Raw genomic sequence first — 15,954 nt, 5'->3', positions numbered from 1 at the left:
TCTCTCAGCATCTTGGGATTGATTACGAGGAGATGTATTCCCTTGTAATGGACATTATAATGTTCCGTTACCTAATCGGTTTGGTAATTTTCGAAAAACTGAATATGAGCTTATGGACGTGGTAACCGTGTATCTTTATGGTGATCTAGATACGAAAATTTACATGAAAGTTCCAAAAGGACTTCCATTAACTGGTTCAAATAGTTCTAGACCACAGAACACTCTTTCAATTAGGCTGAGGATGTCACTTTACGAATTGAAACAATTCGGGCAGATGTGGTATAACCGTCTGAGTGAATATTTGACAAATTAGGATTATGTGAACAACGAATTATGCCCATGCGTGTTCATAAAGAAGTCACATTCTGGATTTGCAATCATTGCAGTTTATGTCGATGACATGAACCTCATTGGGACTCTTGTAGAGTTTGAGGAAATTGCTGCACACTTGAAATCGGAATTTGAGATGAAAGATCTTGGGAAAACTCGATACTGTCTCGGCCTGGAGATCAAGCATTGTTCAGATGAAATCCTATTACATTAATCAAATTACACCCATAAGGTGTTGTGTCGTTTTAATGAGAATAAAGCGAAGCCTTCGAGTACACCCATTGTCGTTTGGACTCTAGATGCTAAACGAGATCTTTTCCGTCCAAATGAGGATGAGGAAGAGATTTTGGAACTCGAAGTTCCTTACCTAAGTGCAATTGGGGCTTTATTGTACTTGGCTCAGTGCACTAGACCTGACATCTCCTTCGCTATGAATCTTTTGGCAAGATACACGAATGCGCCCACACGCAAGCACTGGAATGGTGTTAAAGAAATGTTCCGCTACCTCAAGGGTACTACGGATTTGGGCTTATTCTATACCCACGAATCTTCGAGTGTTGCCGCCCCTTATGGTCGCCGGATTAATTATCGCCTTGTTGGTTACGCAGATGCTGGATATCTATCTGACCCATATAAAGCACGTTCACAAACGGGCTATATCTTTACTGTTAGGGATACCACTATATCTTGGAGGTCTACCAAGCAAAAGCTAGCTGCGACTTCGTTGAACCATGCTGAGATTCTCGCTCTACATGAAGCATCACGTGAGTGCTTTTGGCTGAGAGAAGTTATGGGACCCATACGAAGCACTAGTGGTCTTACATCAGTCATTGACCTTCCTACGACGATCTTTCAAGACAATGCATCATGTATCGAGCAGTTGAAGAAGGGATACATCAAGGGAGACAACACCAAACACATAGCACCGAAGTTCTTTTACTCATACCAGCAGCAGCAGCATCAGAACATTGAAGTCAAGTAAATCCGTTCCCAGGACAACCTGGCCGATCTCTTCACCAAGTCATTGCCCAAGTCTACATTTCAGAAGCTCATCCAAGGAATCGGTATGTGTAAATTATCTGAGTTGAATCGCTTAGGAGGAGTATCTAGAAGCATAGTGCTATTTTTCCTACGATCATGAGCAATTTTCCCACTGGGTTTTTGCTACCTAACGATGTTTTAATAAGGCACCCATCCTGGGATGATCATACTCCGTTGAGTTCACTATCTTCGTCCAGTTTGACATTTGTTTAAGACATTATGCATACTTCTCACTTTTCTCCTTAGTCTATGGGTTTTCCCCATGCCGTGGGTTTTACCATAGCAAGGTTTTGTGAGTTTTACTACAAATGCATACTTCAAATAAATTTAAGACTCGCGATCACCCGTTGTGCCGATGACTTCATCTGATGCGGTTTGTTGAGTATTTACACACTCAAGGGGGAGTGTTGCAGTCATATTTAGAATAGGAATGTGATTGTGTAAATCCTAGGGAATCTGAGAATGTATCTTATATTCCTATTAGGAGTAAATTACCTATTAAATGTTGTAATCCTAAAGGGAAAAGTTTTTACCTATTCTACTACTATAAATGAAGACACAATGAGGTGAATCAAACACACCTCACAATTAAATCAATCTCTCTTCTCTCTAACCATAGCCGGCCCCCTGTCTCTCTCTAAACCCTAGATCGTTCAATCAAATAGGCCTACAACACTTTTTAATATATTAACCCTATAAAAGTGTGATTCATCTATGAGCTTTATGAGCTTAATAAATTGATATCTCCTCATTTTTCCAGCCTAATGTTGAAGGCTTTAGGACGGCTTCGTGCCAAAATGCGCGCCTATGCATAAGTTACACCTGACTAACCGCAACGCGACCCCATCCCAATCCGAGTCGTACGGCCAGAAAATAACAGTGACTCTTGTGTCCTAGCCGCGCAATTTAGCCGTCCCCCGCCTCTCCCAAACTCAGCTTCAAGAATGTCGCTTAAAACCTAGACAAACCTCTCTCTCTCTCTCTCCCTCTCCCTCTCTCTCCTTCCTCTCCTCTCTCTCTCTCTCCTCTACTTTCTCTCTGTATTTGCAGTTGCAGTTGGCGGTTGTTTCTGAAGGCTAATCGTATGCGTATCAACCAGTCTCGTTGAATTTACAGGTTCTGAATTTCTACGATTCTGTCAAAATTTTGCCCAAATCTTTGCACTTATAGGGTTTTGGTTTTTGGGTTGGTCTTGGAACTTCAAGGAACAATGCTTTTGTGATTGAAAACCAATGTGCCATTAGCTTGTATAGTAGGATATGCTGCAGATGTGAATCTTGCTTATAAATGGGTGATTTTGAAAGACCCAGTTGGCTCGAAGGGTTGCCATTGGCACCCGTCTTCCGGCCGACGCATACTGAATTCGCAGACCCGATTGCTTATATATCGAAAATCGAGAAGGAAGCTAGTGGATTTGGTATTTGCAAGATTATCCCACCATTGCCAAAACCCTCAAAAAGATATGTTTTTAGCAACTTGAATAAGTCACTTTTGAAGTGTCCAGAATTGGGTAGTGATGTAAATTATTTAGAGGGTTGTTCTCCGATGAGTACGGGTTCTGGGGATGGTGGTAATGATGGGGAGGCTAGGGCAGTCTTTACCACAAGGCACCAAGAATTGGGTCAGAGTGTGAAAAAGGTGAAAGGGGCAGCAGTTCAGAATCCGCCTTCGGGTGTTGATAAGCAAGTGTGGCAAAGTGGGGAAATTTATACTTTGGAGCAGTTTGAAACTAAGTCTAGGGCTTTTGCAAGGAGCATGCTAGGTTCAATTAAGGAGGTTACCCCATTGGTTATAGAGGAAATGTTTTGGAAGGCAGCTTCTGAGAAGCCAATATATATTGAGTATGCAAATGATGTGCCTGGGTCTGCTTTTGAAGAGCCTGTGGGACAATTCCGCTCTTCTCACAGGCGGAGGCGGAAGAGGAACTCCTACCAGAGAAGAAATGAAATCTCTGATAGCAAGAAAGGTGAAATTATCAGTATCAGCGAAAGAAACTCCCATATTGAGGAAGTTAAGAATGCTACTCGTACGAATGTTTCGGATACATGTTCAGAGGCATCCAAATCATCTACTGCTCCAGAAATATTATCAGCAGATGAAACTCCCCAATCATCTAGGCAAAAAAATCCAAATTCATGTTGTGATATGGAAGGTACTGCTGGTTGGAAGCTTTCAAACAGTCCTTGGAACTTACAAGTGATTGCACGTTCACCTGGTTCACTTACTCGTTTCATGCCCGATGATATCCCGGGTGTTACTTCTCCTATGGTTTACATTGGCATGTTGTTCAGTTGGTTTGCTTGGCACGTTGAAGATCATGAGCTTCACAGTATGAATTTTCTTCACACTGGATCATCAAAGACTTGGTATTCTGTTCCAGGCGATTATGCATTTGATTTTGAGGAACTTATTCGCACTGAGGCATTTGGTAGTAATCTTGACCGCCTAGGTATGTGAATTCTTATATGGTTGGTTCATTCAGTGTTTACTAAAAGCCTCTGAGCTTCTGAGCATTTGTTTAGTGTTATTACTTCCATAGCCTTTTTGTAACTCAGGTCCAGTTTATCTTATTACCAGCTGCTCTCTCACTATTGGGCAATAAAACAACTTTAATTTCACCTGAGGCTGTTGTTGCAGCAGGGATTCCTTGTTGCAGGTGGGTCTTTCTTTTGCCCCTTCTTGTTACTTCTACGGTTTATTTATAATGTTAACTCGGTTGAGGATTTATTATTTATGCTGAATGTTCGGATTTGATCTGTGGATCTGAGTCTCTGTTGGGTTGGGTCTTTTTGATGTTCTAATTTTGTTCATTCTGGTTTCTTCTTTAGGTTAATACAGAACTCTGGTGAATTTGTTGTGACTTTTCCAAGGGCTTACCATGTAGGATTCAGCCACGGTAATTACTGTACATTGTTTATTACTTACCGATATCGTAGTGGTGGATATGATAGTTTTTACATTTTGGCCTGAACCCTGTTTTTACTTTGTAAATGCTTACAACTTGGCATTTGTTGCAGACAGAAATTTCATGTGCATTGGACACTAAACATAGGGTATAGAAGTTCTACAAAGAATAGGGTATATCTATCAAACCTACAAGAAAAAGGGGGTAAGTACCTAAAGGATTCAATTCCTTTGTGATAGAAGTAGCCTTTGAGCCCGAACTTGATTTTAATAGCCATAGATGAAACAGAAATGACAAAAGGCTTCAAATAATTTATCCTCTGGTAATGTCTATTAACTTAGATTTATTGACCATAAGAGCTGATCTAGAACCATAAGCACGTATCACTTTTATTACGTTACTTTTACATTATAGTGAGAGTATACAGTACCTCCTCCAACTAATCTGGAAAACTTTATTCCACTTTTCTGTTGAGCTATTAGTTCAAACGTACCGAAGACAAAGTTGCAAGTTTAAGTGAGGAAGTACCTTGGATTGTTGTGTCATCAGGAAGAGTGGAGGTTATGTGCCTTGGATAAATGGACTATAGAAAGAGGTTAAATATTCCCACGTAATGATCTTCTTGCATTATCAGAGAATTTGGCCTTGGATATGGCTAAACGGAATAAAGGAATCCTAGTAGCTAAACCCCAGATTGATGGAAATAACTAACGCTTTAGTTGCATTGGTATCCTCCCAGTTTCATGTAGGCTGTAGCATATTCTTTTCGTCCTGATTTATAGATGATATAGACAGGAGGTGGTCAAGACTTAACTCTGCACAAAAACTACACCATGTTTTTATTTTCCAATTTTTGTGTTAACGTTATTCCTTTCATCCAGCTTTTTTTTTGGTATTTCTCATGATTGCTAATGTGAAGGTCTTCAGTCCACGTGAGTTTGATAAGGTCTTGTGCCTTAGTACCTTTTCTTCCTAATTCTTTCATGATAAAATCAAAAGTCATGGACCTCTTCCATTAAAACAAACTTCTATTGCAGATATTTAAACTTGATTTCTGATAATTGCAAATTTGCAATAGAATTTTTTGTATTCATTTGTTTCGATCATAGCTTATATGGTACTCTCGGGAGCAGCCTCTCCATAAATGGGGGTAAGGCTAGCCGACATTCACCTCTCCCAGACCCTGCGTAAAGCGGGAGCCTTGTGCACTGGGTACGACCTTTTTATAGCTTATATGGTACTAATGGCATGGTTCTTTCAGCATGCACATGATGTTTCCCATTTTCGTCTGCAAGTCCTTGGTTTTCATAAATTTTCTTCTGGTGTTATTTGAAACAAATTTTTATTGCCTCTTCAGCATTGTTGCTCATCTTGAGTCTTTGATGGAATACTATAGGTTTTAACTGTGGGGAAGCTGCTAACTTTGGAACACCACAATGGCTTAAAGTAGCTAAAGAAGCTGCAGTACGTAGAGCTGCTATGAATTACCTTCCTATGCTCTCCCATCAACAGCTGCTATACCTCTTGACCATGTCTTTTGTTTCGAGGTCAGCTAAACATCTTATTCAAACTACATTGAGCACAAGATAGTCTCAGTATGTCATATGCTGCTTTTGGAACTTGTTCTTTGATGATGGATAATAGTGATTGTGATAAAGTTGTTCCTTTGTATTTACTCTTCTATGCCTCAGTTAGATAGAACTGCATTGTGTCTTTGCTTGTCTTGATAAAGTTGTCAACTAGGCCAGCCAGTTGCAGTTGTTGCTTATGTTTGGTTTTGGGGTTTTGTTATTATTCCAGGGTGCCAAGGTCCCTACTACCAGGTGTGCGAAGTTCGCGTAGGAGAGATCGGCAAAAGGAAGAAAAGGAGTTTTCAGTCAAGAAGGCTTTTATTGAAGATATATTAAAAGAAAACAATGTGTTGTCTATCCTTCTTGGAAAAGAATCAAGTTACCACGCAGTATTATGGAACCATGATTTACTTCCATATACAAGTAAAGATTCCGTAACACCCAGTGGTGGTGCTGCTGTTGATATGAATCCAAAGGAAGATGATACCCATATTCAGTGTGGAAATTACGATAATGATCAGAAAATGCTGATTGACGAGATGAGTTTGTATATGGAAAATATGAATGATTTGTATTTGGGAAGTGATGATTTATCACGGGACTTTCAAGTCGACTCTGGCACATTGGCATGCGTGGCTTGTGGTATACTTGGGTTTCCATTTATGTCTGTTGTGCAACCATCTGAGAAAGCATCAATGAAACTGCAAACTGAAAATTTTACCGCTCAAGGTTCCCCTGGCATTTCAGGACTTGAAAAGTCTCATTCGTTTCCAGACTGTCATGCATCAGTCATGGGATGTGTTACAGGTATAGGAATTTCGATCCACATATTTTCATTGCTCATGTGTTTGGTTTTCACAATTAACTTCCTAGTTTTAGTTTTAGTGATTGAGAGAAAAGAAAATTCAAAGTGGATATAACTTAACAGTATACAGTATCGGAGCCCTCAAAAATAGCTATTTGTCTATATAATGGTGTTCAGGTCTTTTGGGAGTCTAGTGATGTTCTGTCAGTCAGCTGTATAGGTTTTGACGTTGGGGTACTAAGAACTGCCTCAATTTCTTCACACTTCCAGTTGTGAAGCGTCTGTGATTAATTTGTGGGATCTTCCTGTGCACAATGTTTATGGCCTGCTGCTTCTGTTTCTGATTTTGGACCTTTAATCAGCTAATTGTCAACTTTATCAGTCGTTCTCTGTATTGTAGTATCATGTAAATGGGGTTGATAGCTTCTTAATGTTCTAAAGTTTTTCAATTGTGGAGTAGTAGTAGGAACTGGGGAGTTATACGTTGTTTCCAGGTGTTCTTCATGAAAGCAAATTTTCAAATCTATTATTTTCTTTGTTCTGCAGAAGAGGACCTCGTTTCTGTTCCCAACTTTTTCCCACCTGCGAAAGATCCCCTAATTCCTTCCACAGACAATCTAAAAAGGGGTTGGAATACTGTTAATAAGTTTCTGAGACCAAGGAGTTTCTGCCTTGAGCACGCTGTGGAAATTGTGGACCTGTTGCAGTGCAAAGGTGGAGCGAACATGCTTGTAATTTGCCATTCTGGTAAGATTGGTTAGAAGAATAGTATTTGATACTCTCTTAATTTGCAAAGTTGTTTTTACTTCTTGTTAGTTGATGCTTTACTATTTGAATTTCTGCAGACTATCAGAAAATAAAGGCTCCGGCTGCAGCAATTGCAGAGGAGATTGGTTGCTCTTTCAATTATAATGAGGTTCCATTGGATAATGCATCACAGGAAGATCTGAATTTGATAGAGCTTGCTGTTGATGATGAACGTGATGAGTGTGGAGAAGACTGGACCTCGAAGTTAGGTATCAACCTACGCTACTGTGTCAAGGTCAGAAAGAATTCGTCCTCGAAGCAAGTCCGGCATGCATTGACATTGGGTGGTTTGTTCTCCAAACAAAGTCCCAACTCAAATTTTCTGGCCGTCAAATGGCAATCAAGAAGATCTCGCTCTAAAAAGCTTAATCATCCAGTGGATTGTAAACCATGTGAGAACATTGAGGAAAAGGATGAAGTAGTGTGTGGAAGGTCAGATGGGGCCTCTTTTAAGAGGGAAGAAAAAATAATTCAATATTCAAGAAGGAAGTCGAAGCTTAAAGTAGGGAGTTCTACAGGAGCGGGTAGGGTCTGTGGGCACCCTGGTACAGGTGTTGAGGGTGGTAAAGATAGTAGAATGGCATCAGAAAGCAACATTTGCAACAATGGGAATTCCACAAGCAGTTGTGCAAGATTTGATTCCTCTGCGTCAAGCGGAATGTCTGAAATGTATCCTGTTGTCCAGATGTCTGAAGCAACCAGGGATATCAGTTTGTACTCTACTCCTTCACAAGTTGTGGATACACTTACCACTGCTATGTTAATAGCTGGTAGTGTTGAGGCACAGGTTGATAATCACAGTTTTGAAGAAAGAAACATGAACGGTGAAGGTTGTAAGTTTGCATCAAGAAATATTTCTGATGTGCAAGATGAGATGAGGATACTTGAAGAAGCCAGTCAAAGAAAGTCTGCTACTCCACCTGTCATTGCAGCTGATGAAACGGTTCCAATGCAAATAGAGGAGCAGAAAATGGAAAAAATTAACAATACCAGTGACAATTGTAATCTAGTATCGGAAGGGCAGTCCCAAGTTATGGCTGGCGTATCTGTTCTTGCCGAGACAACAAACTTATGTGCTGCCGACTCATTTGTTACAAGTTCTGAACCACAGATGGTGAATACAGTCCTAGAGAAATCTTGCATAAGCAATGAAGTTTGTGATTCCATGACTTCGGATGATGAAGTGCAGCAAGAAATCGAAACTACCAACAGAAGTAAAAACAAGGCGCCATTTCCATGTGGTTCCCATAATGCTGAAGACTCGAATGATGATGTATCTTTAGTATTCAAACTGGAAGAAGAAATTAAAACTCCGAAAGGAGAAAATGAGGAACCCAGTTTAAGTCCTAGAAGACAACTAATTGAGCCCTCTCCTGTTTCGGTGGAAGGAACTTCTGGAGCTTCAAGAGAGCTCTGTGCTGCAGCAGATTTTTGCCCTGGTCCAATTTCACACAGTGAAGAATTTCTAACTGCAGATAGGAGTGGGGGGGGACATGTCTCAACTTCATTGACACAAATGGAAATAATTCAACCTTGTATCTCAGTGGAAGAATCTTCTGAAGTGCCAAGGGGAGGCTCTTCTGTGGAAGGCACAGATGATGGTGTGACTTCAGACACTGTAGTGCAGCAAGAAGTCCAGACTACAAATGGAGCTATAGAGGCACCCATACTTAGTCTCATCATAGAAAGAGAAATGCAGCCCACACCTCGCTTGGTTGAAGAATTTGAGGTTCCCATAGTGACCTGTGAAACAATAAACATCAGCGGTTCTATGGCCTTGGATGAAGGGTGGAAAAATCGTACTACAAATGGTATTGAGGAACTCATTCCTAGTCGAGATACTTCAAAATGCCAACCATCTCCTTCAATCCAAACATATTCTAGAGCTAAAAGAAAGCCTCATGCTGCTCCAGACTTACGCAATGGTGGTAAGGTTTGCTCATCTCTACATGATAAAGAGATGGAAAACATCGGGTCCTCAAGTGCGGTTGCACCAAGTCCTGAAATGAGAAGGAAAAGAAAGAGAGAACTGGAGCAAATAATAGATGTTAACCTCGAATTCAATGGATTTATTAGGGGGCCGTGTGAGGGGTTGAGACCAAGGGCTGGGAAAGATGCAACGAGTACAAGTGGGATGGACAACATCCAAGAAGAGGTGGAGGAGAAACCGGTGACAAAGAAGGTGAAGAAACCTTCAGATGTTCCTGTTCCTCCCAAGAAACAACACGCAAGGAAGTCTCACAGGTGCGACATAGAAAGCTGCCGGATGAGGTTTGCAACAAAGGCGGAGCTAATGTTGCACAAGCGTAACCGCTGCCCACATGAAGGGTGTGGCAAGAGGTTCAGTTCCCACAAGTACGCAGTGAGTCACAGCCGTGTGCATGACGATGATAGGCCCCTCAAGTGCCCATGGAAAGGCTGCTCCATGTCGTTCAAGTGGGCATGGGCCCGCACTGAGCACATACGTGTGCACACCGGAGAGCGGCCATACCAGTGCAAGGTTGAAGGATGTGGCCTATTCTTCAGGTTTGTATCAGATTATAGCCGTCACCGCCGGAAAACAGGGCATTATGTGAGCTAACCTGCCAGGAAATTTGGTGAGGTTGGCTTTTGTAACATATGTGGCCATAAGCAGCAGGGGCTTATGGGGTCAAAGAGGACTTCAGGATCTCACGTAACAATTTTCTTGTTTTCTTGGTTAAAATATCGCGTAATCTTTGGATGTTGTGGTTAGGTGTAGATAAGGAACGAACTAACTTTTCTGTAGTTTGCAGTTCACCAAATTATTTGAATGCACTCAAATAGTTTTAGGTCATTATTTTTTTACTCTTATTTCATTTTTCGAGAAAAGGCTCTCGATGTACAAAAGTACATGCGGACACTCCTATTGCCTCAATGGAGAAGAATTCTGACGTTACGGGGTTCATTTTCGTCTCTCTATTTCTCTCCTCACGTGAGACTTATCATCCAGGCAAGGGAAACTTGCATATATATAAGTTTCTCTCGCCTGAAAGAGCAAAGCACTCTTTTGCTCAAATTTGAAATTCACAAGAGTAGATATGCCAACAAAATTTGTATTGATTGCAATGAAAGAATCAACTTACAAATTACTTCAACCTTTTGGTTACAAAATCCTACCTACACAACGAAAAACGCCCCAAAATTGCACATCTAAATTCTCAATACAACAAAAGAATACAAGGTAAAATAACTCGAGATGAATTTACAGCAGAGTTTATTCTGGGTGCAAAAAATTTACCCTTCTCTGTACGAATAAATATGGAGAGAAGATATAGAACAAAATGCCAATGACCTTAGAGCCGCACCGATGAGAATCCCCATGTAACGTGCTTGCACGGTAGAAATAAACGAACTCCTATGCCAAAAATAATGCTTCCAAATAATCATCAGTATACGCTAAGCACGGCCAGTGATCAGTTCGAATTCGTACTAACGTTGAAACATCAGACACTTCCATTTGGAAGAGAAGATGATACCTTGGTGGAAGAAATATCAAAATAAGAAAGCTACCCATATTTGTTTTGCGGGTATTGACAGGACTGTCCCTTTCCTCTGCATCATCACCGTATGTAAGATGAAGTGGGCCTCTATGAAAATTGGTCTCGGAGCTAGTAATATCAAGGGACGAATCTGAGGCCTCATCCTTCCAGATTATGTCCCTAATGATTCCTCCTTCCTTTACAGTAGTAACAAGTGGTTCACCAATCACACTTACAACGAAGGGTGCCAAATAGCGCTCGGTAGCTTGAATCAAGGATGATGCAGGGACTTCAAGTAGCTTGACTGACCGAGTACCACTGATAGCAGTGACCCCTTTGCCTCCTTTCAACTGAAATGTCTCGCGTGCAGTGTTTGAAGTGCCACATGCCTCCCAAAGAGCACTGAACAAATCTAAGTAATAACCAGGTATGGAATCATTCTGGATGTCAGGTGGTACAATAGCCTTGAGAAACATATCCTCTATGCCAACAGTGATTGTGTGAAGCTGTCCCCTGATTATCTGACCACTTTCAGCACTTGTTTCAATTGAAACATCAATTAGACCAGGCGTGGGTTCCCGTGGTTCCAATTCAATCGTTACAGGAGCTCTATACGGTTCCTCTTCTCCACAAGCATTTTCTACAGGAACAATAGCTAATGAGGCGGTCTGATCAGGTATATTAGTTTTTCTGGGAGGCTCACCTAGAAGAAAAGGTATATGATATGATGGAATGGACCCGTATGCTGCAGAGGATGAAAATTTTAGCACTGTTGCATATATAGCAGGAAGGGCATCTAATTCATTCGAACCACCAGCATGGCAATCAACTCCCCATATTCGATTGAAAGGCTCAGATTCAAACCTCAAACTACATGATAGTCTAACCTTAATTCCTGGCATATGTCTGAAGTCAGGAATGCATGAGAAATGCATCCTCAGCATTCTTAATATCTCCGAAAGCTTTGAATCCGTCACACGCAATGGCTCCGGTGGTTGATCAATTCTTCGATCTTCAGGGATAATTTGGACATTATTATTGTCATCAATTGCTTGAGCTTCTGGTGCAATCTGGACATCACTACTGTCATCAATATCACTATCCTCTATTATGGGTTCAATGTCCGTGATGCCTCCTAAGTAACCAGGATCACTACTTCCAATACCCAAAGATGATAAAGACAAGGACCAAGACTGTTTGACTAGTAGGGGGATTACGCGCTCAAGGTGGACATATGAAGAGACAGTCTTAGACTTCTTGAGACTATGAGAAAAGCGAGGAGTCTGGACATTGAAATTGGCATGTGAAGACGGTGAAATACTGAGTTGCTCCCCAAGATTCAGCAGGTCCCTGAGCTTCTTTCCCGGCACGCAGATAAGAAGCCGAAGGTAGATCCTGCAGAAAGACCATAACGAACCAACATGTCATCAGCTAATTGTGGAAGACCATAACAAACCAACATGTCATCAGCTAATTGTGGCTATTGCCAAGCTTACTAAATCGTATATAGTTCCCATACAAAAAGAAAGGGTACGATTCTCAAGGAAAAAGTCCAGGAGAGAAAAAGAAGGTTTATTAATCATACCTTGCATTGTCACGAACCTCCAAATCAGGAAAGTAGAGGCAAGTAAATGCCAAAAGGCGAGACATTCTAAGGAACAATCGAGAGCTCTTGTGATGCATCAACAAGGTTCGACAGATGCCAAGAACTCTGCTTCCCTGAGACCATGATCTTAGTCCTGTATATGGGCCATGTTTACCAACAAGGAAGGCCATGAACTTGGTGAGAAGCTCTAGCAATCCACAAGGAGGAATTGTATCACTTTCAGCAATTCTATCAAATATTGGAAAGAAAGAAACCAAACTGTAATCCAATTTCACTTTTGGAAGCAAATGCTCATCAAATGCCTGAAGCAGGCGCTCTCCCAACCAACGGTGCTTTTGACAACCCAACAAGCGATCAGTCAAAACAACTACCACAGGGACCAATCTCCGACACTCCAACATCAGGTCCACCAACATCCCCTGGACATAGAAATTTAAAGACATTAAAAATGGCAGACACAAGGATGAAAACACCTTCCCACTTCCCTCTGAACTAAAGACCAGTGAAGCAATTGCATAATTAAGATTAAAAAGTAATAGTACCAAAGAAGCAAACAATCAAAATCATCTTTACACAAATAATTTTTCCTTGACCATAAGAAGCTTAACAAATGCTCGTGATCAGATTCTTGGGAAATTAAGCAACTTTGATATCCTTGGTGGTGCCAAACAGACACTAATAGGAATGATTTACCTTTTTCTTTGGCACATTGTTGTTACGTTAAATGTGTGTCAATTGATCTTTACTGATCACTTAATAGCATTCTAACATCTAATCCCGACCAAGACATGCATTCCACATCACACAACCACTTAACAAGTCACAAGCAATAGTTAAGGGAAAGCTTACAGCTACTTTTTATTTAACATCAAGCATAGCAAACACTTCCAAGGCGAGATTGGATTTAGAGAAAAAAGAAAAACTCAATTACACGAACATCATCCTTCATACTTTAAAAGGGGAAAAGACCATACAAAAAGTCCATCACGCTAAATCTATGAAAAACCAATATTTTTAGGAGAAACAATGTCACTACAACTAATGGCAATATATTAGACATAAATACTATTAGTTTTAGAACCATCAACAGTTTTCCCAAATTTTAGACACCAACTATTGAGGTAGATGACCTCAAAATTTCTTAGTTGCTAGATATAACTATTACATCAATGCATACACTATCATATCAGCAGATAACAATCGTTTGGTTCTTGCAGTATTCCTAATAAATAATATATGTTTAACAAGAACTGCAATGAATCCAAACACATCAGCTAATCCGTAATCCGAGTAAAACAGCGCAAAATTATCCTTCTAAAATTCTATTAATTCAATTCAAACTCAAAGCTAAGGGAAGGACTAATTGTTGTCCAAACCTAAAATATCCTCAACCATAAATAGAAAATTTCATATCCAATGCTTATAACTGTAGTAGGACACATAGATGGAGACTGAGGAAGAGAGAAAACTACCTGTATATTCCTGAAAGTGGTGGAGTCCATGAGACTTCTGGTGGTGGAAGGATCATTGTCTGAATGAGACGAAGCTCCAATCAAGAACCTGTGCAAAGTTCGAAATGCCACCGAGGTTTCAGTACTTCGCGGAGGCAACCATTTGAATGCTGATACACAAACAAGTCCATCTTCAAACAACTTCACCACCAACTTATCATTCACCTCACCATCCTCGCCCGAATCACTCTTCTCCGGTTTCAAGACATCAACACAAACAGAGCAAAACGCAAGCAGGTCAAGCTTCAAGGCTTTCAAAGCAAGGGGATCGAACACACTCGGATAGAATCTCGAACCCATATCAACAATGGTCTTCACTTTCTTTACTTCCCTTCTCAACACTAACTGACCAAAACCAAGCAACCAATGCACCGCCAGCAATCGAAAAACCAAGTGGTGCTGCGATTCTTTGGATAGCAGCACAAGCCTCCATGCAATGTCGCCTTCCTGCCCATCAAACGCGTCCCAGAACCTCGGAAACATGGTCAAAACAACATGGCAGAGCATAGGATCAGACGAATAAACCATCCCAAAAAATTGGACCTTGAGCATCGAAGCTTGGAGCTCCAATGCCGCCGCCATTGGCATTACCAGAGCCAAGAACTCAACCATCGCACACGGCGTCAACACTTGCGGCCACTCTAGCAGAAAAGCCATTGCCCTCCTCAGCTCCTTGTAATTCAACCCACCCGAACCCTCCTTACCTGACCCGTTCTGCGGCGAACTGAACGGCACCAAAGGCGCCGTCGTATTGAGAATTGAAACGCTGAGATTTTCGATGACGATGTTGTGAACGACGGTGGTGAACAACAGAATGTAGCTCTGAGCGGCGTGAGTCCTCTCGTTCTGGCACAAGCTCCAGAGATGTCCGCCGATTTCAGAGAGCAAGGAGGGCCGAGCCTTCTCCATCTCGCGCAGGCACTCGCACGCCACGGCACGCGCCTGACGGTCGACGCCATGATTGGGACGGTTGATCACGGTTAACAGCAGCTCCACCAGCGATTCGACGGTGGAGATCGGAACGACGTCGTCGTCGAGAGAGACGACGACGGAGGTGACAGAGATCATCATCTGCTCCTTGAGGGCGAACGTGATGTGGACCCCATCGGGCGGTGTCTGGATCAGGGCGCGTAGGGTTTCGATGAGGCGGTGGAGGACTTTGCGTCCGGAAACGGCGTCGTTAGCGATGGCAGTGGAGAATAGCGGGTCGGAGAACTCCTCGAGGAAGGTGATGACGTGGAGCTTGAGGGGGAAGTCGCGCTTGGCGATGGAGGAGAGGGCTTGGTCGAGGAGGGAGAGGAGTATCGGCTGAGCGGAGGTCCATCTGTCCTGGCGTGCGCCGCCGTGCTGGAAGTCGTCGATTAACGACTCCCAGTCTTGGGGAGAGAGTTGCCTTAATGGCGGAGGTGACGGCGGTGACGGAGATGGTGCTTCTGGTGGCTTATCGGTCATGCTTGTGCTGCTGGCCAAGCTTTACATCAGACTGAGAGTCCGGGAGTGGGATTGTGATTCCGGTAAATGTGTGGATTGGAATCGAAAGAGAGGGAAATTTGGAAAATTTTCGGTCGGAGATTGGATGGGCGAGTGCGCAACTGGTTCGAGCAGAGGTGGCTGGGGAGGGGCGTGACTGAGAGTGTGGCTTCCCACTCGTATAATTTTCTAATTTTACGAATTGTAGGGTTTAATCAATTGGGGAATAATTAGAAATTGTTTCCCATAAATTTGGGACCAAAAAAATGTTTACATTGCGTAAATTACTGCTATTACTATTAGTGAATATTCTTTCTCATTTTATATTAGTGAAGAAGGTTTTGAGTTTTCATCTATCCATTTCGAGTTTGAAATTTTATCACTTGTAAATTATTATAAGAGTAAATT

At 41.8% G+C, this 15,954-nt stretch overlaps 2 protein-coding genes across 2 annotated transcripts; one reads left to right on the top strand and one right to left on the bottom strand.

The window, feature by feature from the left end:
* Positions 1 to 2,208: 2,208 nt before the first annotated feature.
* On the top strand, positions 2,209 to 10,277 carry LOC126628669 (lysine-specific demethylase ELF6-like). The gene is made up of 7 exons (XM_050298448.1): positions 2,209 to 3,820; positions 3,949 to 4,027; positions 4,200 to 4,267; positions 5,673 to 5,823; positions 6,077 to 6,654; positions 7,199 to 7,399; positions 7,498 to 10,277. Exons 1-7 carry the CDS (start codon positions 2,659 to 2,661, stop codon positions 10,038 to 10,040), a joined length of 4,782 nt encoding a protein of 1,593 aa, XP_050154405.1. The 5' UTR covers positions 2,209 to 2,658; the 3' UTR covers positions 10,041 to 10,277.
* Positions 10,278 to 10,519: 242 nt separating this feature from the next.
* Positions 10,520 to 15,729, bottom strand: LOC126628670 (uncharacterized). The gene is made up of 3 exons (XM_050298449.1): positions 14,038 to 15,729; positions 12,545 to 12,984; positions 10,520 to 12,354 (listed from the first exon to the last, which is right to left on the bottom strand). Exons 1-3 carry the CDS (start codon positions 15,526 to 15,528, stop codon positions 10,836 to 10,838), a joined length of 3,450 nt encoding a protein of 1,149 aa, XP_050154406.1. The 5' UTR covers positions 15,529 to 15,729; the 3' UTR covers positions 10,520 to 10,835.
* Between the last annotated feature and the right edge of the window lie 225 nt (positions 15,730 to 15,954).

Source organism: Malus sylvestris, chromosome 7 (assembly GCF_916048215.2).
Source record: "Malus sylvestris chromosome 7, drMalSylv7.2, whole genome shotgun sequence".
NCBI classification, from domain to species: domain Eukaryota; kingdom Viridiplantae; phylum Streptophyta; class Magnoliopsida; order Rosales; family Rosaceae; genus Malus; species Malus sylvestris.
Note: the sequence above shows the minus strand (reverse complement) of the source record. Positions and strands in the feature narration are given on the sequence as shown.

Coding starts and splice junctions, on each gene's coding strand:
- LOC126628669 (XM_050298448.1), top strand. CDS start 2,659: ATGGGTGATTTTGAAAGACCCAGTTGGCTCGAAGGGTTGCCATTGGCA. Junction 6,655..7,198: donor AGTCATGGGATGTGTTACAG/GTATAGGAATTT, acceptor TTTGTTCTGCAG/AAGAGGACCTCGTTTCTGTT. Junction 7,400..7,497: donor GCTTGTAATTTGCCATTCTG/GTAAGATTGGTT, acceptor GAATTTCTGCAG/ACTATCAGAAAATAAAGGCT.
- LOC126628670 (XM_050298449.1), bottom strand. CDS start 15,528: ATGACCGATAAGCCACCAGAAGCACCATCTCCGTCACCGCCGTCACCT. Junction 12,985..14,037: donor CCACTTTCAGGAATATACAG/GTAGTTTTCTCT, acceptor TTCTATGTCCAG/GGGATGTTGGTGGACCTGAT. Junction 12,355..12,544: donor GAGGTTCGTGACAATGCAAG/GTATGATTAATA, acceptor GTCTTTCTGCAG/GATCTACCTTCGGCTTCTTA.